Source organism: Pavona decussata, unplaced genomic scaffold (assembly GCF_977016875.1).
Source record: "Pavona decussata unplaced genomic scaffold, jaPavDecu1.1 SCAFFOLD_72, whole genome shotgun sequence".
Classification (NCBI taxonomy): Eukaryota; Metazoa; Cnidaria; class Anthozoa; order Scleractinia; family Agariciidae; genus Pavona; species Pavona decussata.
This window is the reverse complement of record NW_028145491.1, coordinates 1,182,746-1,195,094: the sequence shown is the minus strand read 5'-3', so window position 1 is coordinate 1,195,094 and position 12,349 is coordinate 1,182,746. Positions and strand designations below refer to the sequence as shown.

At 39.2% G+C, this 12,349-nt stretch overlaps 1 protein-coding gene across 1 annotated transcript; it reads left to right on the top strand.

Moving 5' to 3' along the window:
• The first annotated feature begins 2,426 nt into the window (after positions 1-2,426).
• LOC146476853 (uncharacterized) lies at positions 2,427-8,083 on the top strand. Its single transcript, XM_085113976.1, has 4 exons — positions 2,427-2,898; positions 3,994-4,358; positions 5,807-6,001; positions 7,483-8,083. Exons 1-4 carry the CDS (start codon positions 2,778-2,780, stop codon positions 7,810-7,812), a joined length of 1,011 nt encoding a protein of 336 aa, XP_084970102.1. The 5' UTR covers positions 2,427-2,777; the 3' UTR covers positions 7,813-8,083.
• The last annotated feature ends 4,266 nt before the right edge of the window (positions 8,084-12,349 follow it).

The following is a 12,349-nucleotide window of genomic DNA, read 5'->3' as shown; positions in this document are numbered from 1 at the left end:
GTTTTCTTATAACAACACTGAATACAATTTAAGAACTAAGGAATTTGTAATTCCTAGAGTTAATACCACAGGTTTTGGGAAACACTCAGTAAGATATTTGGGACCACTACTCTGTCCAAATTAGATGCTAAAGTGAGGGAACAGCAATCTGTCGGATGCTTTTAAGAAGTTGATTAGGAAACAAAATCTAGCTGCGCTTATTTCTACCAATGACTTCGAAAACTGCGTACTGTGCAATTCTTAGAATTTCTTTTGTGATTGAGCATGTTTGTATTTTTTTGGTTTTTATAGGTTTTATGCATATTTTTATTTTTATATTCTTAAATGGGTGTCCTTACTTTGTAGGAAACCGCTATATTATATTGACACAGAAATAAAGTTTTTTTATTTATTATTATAAAGAGGCAAGATGGGCTAATTTGAATGCAAACAGAAGAATATTAAAATGTCAGCCATTTTGGAATAAGGTTAACCATCACAATTTCCTTGAATGTAACTGGTTCAAAAACCGCTCTATTTTGCACCAGTAATTATCCTGCAAAGCTGTAATCGTATAGTGCAATCGGACAGAGGGACATTTCTGTGAACCAATAACATAACGCTCAATCCATAAATGACAACTAGCACTATGATTACAGTTTCTATAGCAACAGTAACCCAGTAAACTTACCCCCAGAAGCTTTTCTTTGTCCAAATAGAGGATTTCTTCCTCCCTCATGTCCGGCTATATATCATTTGTCACATCTGTTTGTTCTCGGAATTTCATGGACACGATTGGTAAGCGGGTAATGTCCGATTCGGTCTGTAATTGCGTTCGACGTAGAAGGAATGGACTCCTAATTGCGTTTGGAGTCGAGATCAGTTGTATGGGATTATCAACGAATGGATCTTGGGATGCGTATCTGGCATCCCCCGTAGATTTTGCAGGGGCGGATGACATCATCAACAACTTGGCAAAGGAGAGAGAGCCTGGGATCGAGATCATCGAACGCACTCCCTGATGCCTCATCCTCGGAGACCGAGGCGAAAGTTTACTACAAGTTCTTGCAGTAAACTTTCGCCCACGAAAATCCCTTCCACCCGACTAGCTGTCTCTGGGTCTCCGAGGACGGCACCCCCTTATCTTTGATTATTACAAGTCATATTAAACAAATTGGACTCCCACTACGCGGTCGTCCGATTTTGTTAATCACTCGTATGATTACGGACCAAATCGGACTCCATTCAGTCCTATTACCAATAATTTTTAAGAGAAGAATGCCATCAGCTGATGGTGTTATTGGAATTTTCTGGATGAACTAATGAGAATCAAGTCAGAATGCGAGAACGGAACAGCTTTTTTGCTTTGTCTTATTTCCGCGGCGTAACTTGCTGGCAAATAAATTCAGAGCTAGTGTTGCGTGATATTTTAGAGATTTTCTGATCAAACAGTTTTGGAAAGTGTTAACAATGTTGTTCAGATGAACTAGGACAACTAAAATTGTGCATAGGAAGGTCAATTTGTTTTCTTTTTTTCACTTTCGAATATAATAATAGGTCATTTGTAGCCAGACGATAATGCCAGTGACTAATCGATGCAATCGATGACTAATCGTTGACATCGATGACTAATCGATGGCTAAACATTTTTCGGCCTGTCGATTACTCATCGATCATCGGTAATCAGCTGATTACTTATCGATTATTCATTGATGCCATTGATTTTTTGGCAAGATTTATGCTCTTTATTGCATTCCTCAGTAGTAACTTCATTAATATGACTGAAGTATCCAACGCCGTTCTCGTAGCCAGTTTTAATGTGAAACTTCTCGTTTGGCCCTTTCTAATTATTCCATGACACGCGCGATTGCTGACAAAAATGGAAACTACTGAAAAAGCTCAAACTATAATTAATTTTAAGATGACAACAAAATTTTTGGACGATTATCTAGGCATATCTTGAACGTTTTTCTTGAACTTTCTGACAAGCCACTCAAAGCCAAGACGATGTAAACAAAGTCTACTTGTGTTATTGAACCACCCTTTGTGTTGTCTGAACAGCTGACTTTGAACGGCACAAAATGGCTAAGATAGAAATAATAGAAAATAAACAAAGTGAAGAGTGCATTAATACTAGTCATTCCAGTGTCATTCACTTTGAAGAAGGTAATAATTAATATCTTGAATTTATTTTCTTAGAGAGCAGAGTCGTAATGTCGAGCATTAAAGTTGCAGTGTCACACGGCACAGACTTTAAACGATATTAGAAAACCAGGTTTTGGTTGTCGTAATGTCAAAACCCCTTTTAAGAGTTCTAAAGCATTTAATGGCTCAATCAGGGATAACGAAGAGCTTGTTAACTAGTAGTTACTTAGGTTGACTTAGACACACTAGAATTTGAGGTTCTTAATTTTTTTCAGTTTTACGTTCGTTTAGTGGACAACGAAATTCCCCTAACAAAGGTGACCTTATTTTGTGTAACTTTGAAAACAGCACTCTTGATTAATATATCTTTAGTTGAGACATTTATCCAAGAGTGGTCACACCCTTGTCAGCTCCCTATTGGACGCCCATCCCCACGTGATCGTCGCTAACGAGTTTGATATCGTTGGTAAATGGCAAAAGTGGCAAGCCGCTAAATCATATCGGAATTAACTTCGTGTCCTCTGGGCGTAATTTTTGGCAGTTGTCATTTGCCCAGTTTATCTCTAAGGAATCTTCGATGGAAACTCCGAACTAAACCCCAAAGAATCTGTTCGTTTATATTTGGGGGGCGTTATCATATTTCGACAGTCTTGATGGATTTCAACATGAGGCGAAGATCCTGTTATGCGATTATTGCCACATTAGCCTTCGCTATTCTGTATACCTTACTTTATAATAGTGAGCAGCTAAAGTGTTTTAGAACTGGCCCAAAAGGTAAGACTGACTTTTTGCTACAGAGGTATATACTACTTCGCTTCTTCAGTTTGAGTTGCAGGAATTCTATTATTGCTTACTCCAACATTTAGAACTGATTTACAGTGATTTTCCTTCGTCTGCCTCATAACCGTTTCTTATCTAGTAAAACATGACGTGTACAGCGTACCCTATACTTTTTTCTTGAAGCATGATTTAGGCTTTCAGTTTCTTTTCCGTGAACCGTGACTCAAGCCTTTATTTGCGCGTGATTCATGATTATCAGTTTTATGACCTTTTCTCGTCCACGTTAACGCAACTTTCTAGTTTAGGATGATCCGCAGACGCAGTGTGTTGTATTTACGTTAATTGTGAATTCCCTTCTTTTGCGTGAATTACTTTCGGATTCTGGTAATGTACGGACGTGTAAACAAAACTCAACTTGTGTTGTTGAACCACTATTTTTGGTGTTTGAACAGCTCAGTTTGAACGGGATAAAATGACTAAGATAGAAAATAGAAAATAAATAGAGTGAAGAGTGCATTAATATTAGTCAATCACTTTAAAGAAGGTAAGAATTAATATCTTGAATTTATTTTCTTAGCGAATAGAGTCGTACTTTTGAGCATTTCCTTAAGCTTGGCTTGCTTGCTGCAGGCATTTTATCGGAAAATTGTCAATAAACGATATTAAAAAGATCAGATTTTTGGTTGTCGTAATGTCGAACCCCCTTTTAAGAATTCTAGAATATTTACGAGCAGCTGCTTAATTACTTTGTTTAAATTCACTTGGACACACTAGAATTTTCAGCTTCCCTAATTTCTTTTGCGTTCGTTTAGTGGACAACGAGATTGCCCTTGTAAAGGTTGCCTTATTTTGTGTAACTTTGAAAACAAGTGGACGGAAACGTGTGAAATTAAAGCTAACTCACGTTTGTTTTTTGTTTTATTTTTCGTGTTTGTTTGTGTTTGGTTTAAAAGGCATGTTAGCTGTGAGTGGTGGCCCTGTGCGGCTGTTGTTCCAACTTCAGCTCGTTGTATGAAATTACCAAAATTGTCGAAAATATTCTCCACTGAAGAATTTGGACGTGTTGTGCTAATTCTCTCTATCTTTTAGCTGTGTTCAAAGGGTCTTCCGCAATAAGACATTCTGGAAGCCATGATCAAGGAAAATCAATGCATGAAGTATATGACGGCGTGCAAACATTAGTCGAATTTATTGGTTTTCCGAGGAGTGGTCACACCCTTGTCAGCTCCTTATTGGACGCCCACCCTCACGTGATCATCGCCAACGAATTTGATATCATTGGTAAATGGCAAGAGTGGCAAGCCGCTAGAAGAAACAAGTATTACCTGTTTGACCAGTTGTACTTTAACTCCAAAGAGGAAGCTGATGTTGGTTACAGGTCGGCAACAGGCCGACATAAATACAGCTATCATGTACCGGGACAATGGCAGGGAACATACAATGGAAGCATTATGGTATGATACACAGTTAAGGACAGTGAATCCTTTTGCTACTGCGCATACGCTCTGCGCATATCGGGATGGTTCTTAAAACTAATGTTGCGTAGTTTATAACTATGCGGGAAAAGCAGATCTTAGCAGCGGTTATCTAAGGTCTTCTTTTCCCGCATATCGATAAAGTTCGCAAAAATACCTCTGTATCAGGGAGCACTTTTTCGCATAAAAAACTGATTGACGACGATGAGAGTTACTCGCATCTAAAAGTGGCAGAGAAATGTAAATAATAACATAATTTAACACACCTCCTCGCAAAAAATCCCAAAAACGTGAACATTAAGCAAACCATGAGGTGATCTGCATTGCTGGAATAGGTTGCGAGTACAGACAATTGAGCCGTTTGTTCTATCCAGGATTTAGGTTCAAGACTATTTCAACTCTTTTTATTCCGATTTATTTGCGATGCATAGACCTGCTATTTTCAAACATAATTCGCTGCCTGATTCCCCCGTCATGAGTTCGACCATGATCCTTCAAATGGTGACGAAAATTTGCCCCTAAAATAAGCTCAGAGAGTGAATACTGACTTCGATTCCTGACCTACAATACGAAAGGCAAGAAAGGACTTCCGACTTTCGACTTTAAATATACGCTGTATATGACTGACTAGGCCAGAAAATAATGGAGGCACGTTTCACCATCAATAACACCATATCTATTGGAGCCACAGAGCATGAGAGCTGGAAGCAGCTGAAGCCATAGCTCTTGATACTGAGAGACAACATGCAGTGATCAGCTTTGCAAAGACGCGAATTTATTAGACATTCATATCCGTGGTAAACAAACATCCTCAATCGTTACTGCAGATTAATAGTATAAACTGGCGAGTATAGAAATGTACAGATGGAATGTCTTCTTAACTTTCAGATAACATATTTAGTGCTATCAGAAATCTTGCAGCGAATCTGAGCCGTTAAACCTAAGTGAATGCCACAAAGCTAGCGTACACAATGGTATAAGAAACTTATCCAGATGGCCATCGAAATGACAAGAAATCCTTCATTCAGTAAATTTGAGTATTTCCCTTCACGATTGAGATAAAAAGGGCAAAACCATTGATGAAGAGCAGCCTTATCGCATTTTAATCAAAGGCGAAAAATCTCTCAGAAACGTTTTTCGGAGGAATCTCACTGGTCAGTAAATTTACCTTAGTCTTGTTTGGCCTGTCACGTTTTAAGGTCACCCTTTCCACTGTAGAAAGCCGGACGTCCGAAGTCGGAAATCGAAAGTCCGAAGTCGGAAACTATTTACTTCCCGCGCCATGAACCGTTATACCAGTCAAACCAAAAAACCAAGCTCACACGTTTGAAGTGAAGCCGGTTTGAACTGCAAAGCTGAAATGTGAAATCTAGTAACAGCGCGAAGCAACAACTTGATCTTTGTCCAATATTTCAATTACCATGCAGGTCATGGGAGCCAAGAAGGGAGGCAAAACAACAAGACAGCTGAAACTACAGGGCATGGAGGTGTTAAATGAAATCCAACAAGTGCTCAAGATACCCATTAAATATATTCATGTCATCCGGAATCCTTACGACAATATCTCTACTATGCTGCTTAGAGCTTTGGATAAAAGAACTGCGGCAAGTAATGGAGCGAAGGTAATTACAGTTTGTTGTCCTTATAACGGTTACAGTTAGAAAAGTGTATATCCCTCGTGGCCATATGGGCTCTCGTTACTTAAATGTTGTTTCCTGGATGTCGAGATCGTCTTATGGCCGTTAAAGGCATACTTTTTACCCTTTGATCTGTTTGGATTCTTCCAAAAACCGAAAGTGAATAGAGTTTGAGTCGCAAAATGGTTACATAATTATTGTATGGGTTGTGCGGAAATCTTGCCAACAGACTGAACGTTTTACAGATGTAATATGATTCCCTGAATTTCCGAGCTGGTATTGGCTTTCCGAAAATAATAGCTCACCCAGTTTCCCACTGTAAACGAGGTATAATTTGCCCTCGGAAAAAATAGGAATTATTCTTCTAGTGTTAACGAAATCCTGAGGTGACATTTCACCAAAGAAAACTGTGTTCTTACTTAATTCAGAACAAGATTCGAATTTCTAATGTGACTAGGACCTTCCGAACTGTTCAGTGACTGTTAACTGTCCAATCTCGTTCCCAGGGTCCTCTCTCTTTCTCCCTCGAGAATGGACCCTGGTTGGTTCTGGTTACGTGGCACCCAAAATCCGGGTGCTTGACAAAATTTTCTTTAGGGATGGGTAGTATAGTATAGTAGTCGATTTCTCAGAAACTTGCAAAGTGTGTGACAACAATGCTGTTACTGAAAAAATTATGTATGAACTAAATTTCTTTCCTTAAAGTTTGAATAATTGATACTTCTGGTAGAATTTCTGGAAACAGTTCTACTGTAGATAGATAAATCGGCTTCAAGTTGTAGAATTATTGCATTATGACCATTATCAGCCTCTGCTTCTTGGACCGTTTGAAAATCACCAGATTCTACTTAATACACGAATTTTGCAGACAGTATGAAACTGCGTTGCTTTCCTGCCCGCTTGAAAATTGCGAACAAAATAATAGAGCGAGTGTACCGAGAAGTTTGTCGCGTGCAGTCACGTAACCAGACGCAACCAGTGTCCTATCCCGAGGAAGAAAGCGGTAGGACCCTGGGAACGAGGTTGTTTACTATGCTCTGACAAATGTTTTTGTGAGTCATCAATCGGATAACCTCTATTTGGAGGTAAACATGAAAGGATATTTGCCGCGTACATTATGTGGTCTATATGTTCGGAGAAGTGAGCTCTGAGGTTGGAGAACCCGGCAGACAATAGCCAGGCCTGCGTAGTTTTAGACGGCGAGCAGTCTCTCTTTTGCTCGAAATTCCGCGGGAAGAACGTAAACAACTGAGCAAGCACGAAATTTAAAGCGCGAGTCGAGCGCGCGAGTAGCGCGGGCGCCGAAAGGCGAGAAAAAGAGAGTAAAAATTGAGAAGAAGCAAAACGTGAAAAGTGAGTGAAGTGAGTGGCGAAAGCAATTTGATAATTACTTTGATTTTAGTTTTACGGCATTTAAGTGAAAACTCTTCAGCTCTCTAGCTAGTGTGACAATTTCTTTATTTCAGATTAATGAAACGCAACGCTTGGATGAAGAGATTGGTAAATATTTCACCTTGGTACAAATTAACAGTAAACTCATGGCGCACTTGGAGGATTCAATTCATCTGATACACAGCTCGCAACTAATTAAGGAACCAAGAAAAACTCTGGTTGGTGTTTGTGAGTTTTTGCGCGTCAATTGTGATCATCAGTATTTTGAAGATTGTTCAAGCATCATATACAAAGAGGGAACAAAGACTCGACACGATGTGGTATGGACAGATGAACAAAAAAACTTGGTCAAAGAAAAACTGCAGAAATTCCCGTCTTTAAAAGACTATAATTTTGAAAATTAAACAATTTTTTCAAAGTGATGCACTCAACTGGCTACCGACAATTAATGTTGCTGTTGACAAGCATCTGATATTTTATTCAGTCCTGCGGGATAGACACCTGCGATTACCACACGTGTCGACACACTTTATACGAGGTTAAGAATTTAAACCCCATTTCTGCTAAATCTGTAGTCGATGAAAATCCGAAAGCAGCTTTTATAAAGGAAACAATGCATACGAGCATCTTCCTATGGAGCATGCGCAATATCAGTATTAAAATTATTATTATTATTATTATTATTATTATTACTTGGGCGGAGCGCCAAGTTATAAAATAGGATTTCTTCGTGCGTGCCAAAAAATATACTGCGCGTGCGCTACATGTTGGCCGAGTCTGCGAGTCATCATCAGCTGGCATTACGAGACAAAAAACAAGGACGTAAAATTAACACAATGAATATCGTATTCTTAAAAGAAAACAGCTAGTATGTGTGTTGTCTGCTAACTCCTTCCATTGAACGGAACTAAGGGGCAACTTTCCTTTCAGGACGGATATTTTCCAAAACTTCGACTTCAATTAACCTCAGACGCTCTTTTGGCTCTTCTCGATAAATCCTCATTCGGTGTCAAACGTAAACGATAAGATCAGGCCGTAAACCCTGAATTTACATACAGCGGAGCAAAACATTTCATTTCTCTGGCCGCAATATAAAAAAGAAAACGTTCAATTAACTTTAAAGATTCAAGACCATTCCGTGGGTGAAAGGCTTAGGGTAAAGTAGGAAACTAAAACTAAAGCTTCGAAAATAAATTTCATTCGGGGTCCAGTGTGAGCGATAAGATCTATTCACCAGAACAAATGTAAACACTGAAAGTTTGCTAATGCACAGTGACAATCAAGCCGTCAATCAACGCTTGACGAATTAATTTCTTTATTTACGTTCACTTGGATAAAACCAAAATGTGATCCTCACGGGAAAACAGGGAAAAAGGTGAACGCACGGGCACGCCAAATTGACACGCTAAAAAAAAATCTTTCCTTCGGAGTCGAGTGTTAGCGATAAGATCGATTCATTGGAACAAACGTAAACGCCGAAATTTGCATATTAATACCAACAACAACTGAGTACCGCAACATATAATAATTTATTCACTTATATTGCGCATTTTCCATGACAAGATGATCAAATGCGCATTACAATAATTACAATAGCACAATATGTATTTTAACAATAGGAGTATTACTTCGATTATAATAAGTTATGATTAAAAGTAAAAATATATAATAAAATGTAAATTGTAAAAATAAAAAAAAATTAAAAAATTAAAAAAAATTAAAAAAAAATGTATATAAAACTACTTAAAAAAGAAAAATCAAAAAATCAATCAGGAGCCAATGCCATAATAAAAAGGTGTGTCTTAAGTAGTGCCTTAAATTGGGTGATGTTGCCGCAGTCTCGTAAATGTTCTGGTATATCGTTCCACAGGCTAGGTGCGGCCATTGCAAAAGAACGATCCCCTAATGTCTTATATGATTTAAAACTTGGATGGCGTAACAATAAACTGTCATTGGATCTTAAGCCATACTTAGATGGTGTCCTCACAACTATAAGGTCCTTGATGTAGTCGGGTGCAATACCATGAATAGCTTTAAATGTGATGAGCAGCAACTTAAATTGGATCCTGAATCTGACTGGCAGCCAGTGCAGCCGCTTGAACAGTGGCGTCATCCGACAATATTTAGACTCGCATGCAACTAGCCTAGCAGCAGCATTCTGGATGCGTTGTACTTTACCTATTTGGTACGCAGGGAGTCCGTACATTAAGCTATTGCAATAGTCAACCCTGCTCGTGATAAACGCGTGCACAAGCGTCTCCGCTGCATCCGGTGACAGGTACTTTCGTATACGTCTGATGTTCTGGAGATGGTAAAACGAAGCACCGCAGGTCTTTGTCACATGAGAGGCCATCGAGAACGTTGCATCGAACCACGCACCAAGGTTTCTCACCGTAGACGATGTTGGTATCTGCGCCTCAACAACGTGAAGGCTGCTGATGGAGGTCTTTGCAAGCTGCTGCCGCGTACCAATCACAATGAACTCTGTCTTCCCATCATTCAACATGAGACTGTTCAGCCGTGCCCATGACTTAATGTCAGTTACACAGTTCTGCATTGCCACTGCGACGCACTCTTCACTGACGCCAGCGCCGCAAGATGGCCTAAAGGACAAGTAGAGCTGAAAATCATCTGCGTATGAGTGCACTGTAGGTTGATGCTTCCCGATGGTATCAAATAGACTGCTCACATAGATATTGAAGAGCAGAGGTCCTAAACAGGACCCCTGAGGAACACCAGAGTTCACTAGAAAGTCTTGAGAGAACACTATCAACAGCCACGCGCTGAGACGCTAAACGCATTTTTAGTTTTACGTTGGATAAAGCCAAAATAGCAACTTTAGCACCCGGGCTTTAGCAAAACTGAAAGCCCCTTCTGATGTTACAAAACGTTGAAAGAAGCCGTCGTTTGGATGCAGAAAGGAATTGCCACGCTGAAAACACCGGGAAGAAATCGGTCACGTGCTAGGCAACCAAAATCGTTCACGTGTATCAAGTTTCATCCGGCGACGCCGCATTCAGAAAGAAAATACTTTCGGCGGTTCTTGGAACGAAAACTGGACGGATTCTGCTTGTTATTCAATCGCCACGGGAGCTGCAGTGTCTTTCCACTTTCTGAACCCAGCTTCTTTCATTTAAAGCCCTTTTAAATCCTGGAAACACTCTCTTTTGTCATGATATTTTGTCCATTGGCAATCACGCAAAACCACTAAAAGAATGAACGTAAACTTCGACCTTTGCGTTGCTTTCCAGTGCGAGTGAAGTTTATTTTCTTTTTTGCGTGTTTAATAAACAAATAACTGTAGACATAATTTGAAATAGCTCATTCTTTGGTCACTCACAGATCGCTTTGATTTTGTCATTAAAGTTCTGTCCTATTCCAGTGATCATGAAATAGATTCGTTAAGTTAATTTCTGTAAATCGGATGTTCTGTGAGGTTTGTGTTATCCGCACGCGTCCCATATAGAACGCATGTCTTTTCGCACGCGTGTCATATAGCATGTTCTGCGTGACATTTTGCGATCGTGCGCTGTTACCAGTGAAAAAGCTGGAACATCTCTCATACAAAGCCCAGAAAAAAAGGGTAGCAGAATGGAAAGGTATTCGCACAAATACCCCCCTGTCGCCAAAATTCATCATTACCACTGGAACCGCAAATATTCCTTTGTCGCCAAAATCCATCATTTTCTTAGATGCACTTCATGGACTTCATGGTTACAAAATCCGACGTGTTTAGTATTAAAGAGAGTAATGTTTTATTTTGTTTGCGTGACATTTTCGGTCGAACTACATCACGTTTATCGCAAATATGATGCCTTAGACTCTCAGCGAATCACCTGTCACCAAAGACTGAACTAACGTGCATGCTCAGATACTCCTAATACAACAGCGCCCAAGTAAACGCTCCCACAGCGTCTTGTTATTATTATTTTTGTGTTCTTTCTTCTCAGTGGTATTCTTCAGACACTTGATGACTTCTTGTTTGACAAGTTAAACCAGTCCTTACCCATTGCTTTAGCTCATATTTTGTTGAACTATTATGCAACAAATTTGCATTTTGTTTCCAGTGAATTTTGAGTGTTAAGCTTAATCTCAGTGAGATCCACTATTTAGAAGGGAAAATATAATTAGCGTTTTCCTCTCCTCTTTTTCTTTTCAGGTGTGCATTTGTGCTTCAGTTTTCTTGCTGCCTGTATTTTATTTCTTTTTAATACTGATGTCAACTGGCTGCCTGGCTCCGCTAGCCCCTATGGTCATTCCAGGCAGCCAGCACTCTAATTATTACTTTAAATATTTTCTTTGTCATAATTTTATTTTTGAGGAAGAGTGAGTACAAATAAAGAGATTGATTGATTGATTGATTGATTGATTGATTGATTGATTGATTGATTAGTGTTATGCTTCAATAGGATAATACAATGGAAAACCAACTGCAAGGCTGATTGGACAATTAAAAAGGGTAATTTTATTGCCCAACATTTCGGTTAGACATAACTAACCTTCTTCAGGGGCTGCAAAAAGCAAAGTAAAAATTGGAAATAACACCATCAAGAAAACAAACGTAATTAAATTTGTTTCGTGGTCAAACCTCCAAGGAGACGACAATTGTAGGCCAGTTCTTTTGCCAGACATGACAAACCCAAACCTACCCTATAACAAGACGTCTGGAGGCGTTCACGCGGGACGTTTTGGTACTTCTTATATTCTCACACGACCCCACAAGCTGCATAGCTTAAATACTCATCGTGTCTAAATAAAGGTTTTACTTACCTACTTACTCACACCTGGGCCTAGTTGTTCAAAGCCCGATTAAGCTAATCCCAGATTAATGTGAACTTTGATGCGAGTTTAATTAATAAAAAATAAAAATAATAACGTTGAACGTGTTTCAGTATGTACATGTATTGGTGGTACAGTCGTTTACAAGGAACATTTTTTACT

Coding starts and splice junctions, on each gene's coding strand:
- LOC146476853 (XM_085113976.1), top strand. CDS start 2,778: ATGGATTTCAACATGAGGCGAAGATCCTGTTATGCGATTATTGCCACA. Junction 2,899..3,993: donor TTTTAGAACTGGCCCAAAAG/GTAAGACTGACT, acceptor TCTATCTTTTAG/CTGTGTTCAAAGGGTCTTCC. Junction 4,359..5,806: donor CATACAATGGAAGCATTATG/GTATGATACACA, acceptor ATTACCATGCAG/GTCATGGGAGCCAAGAAGGG.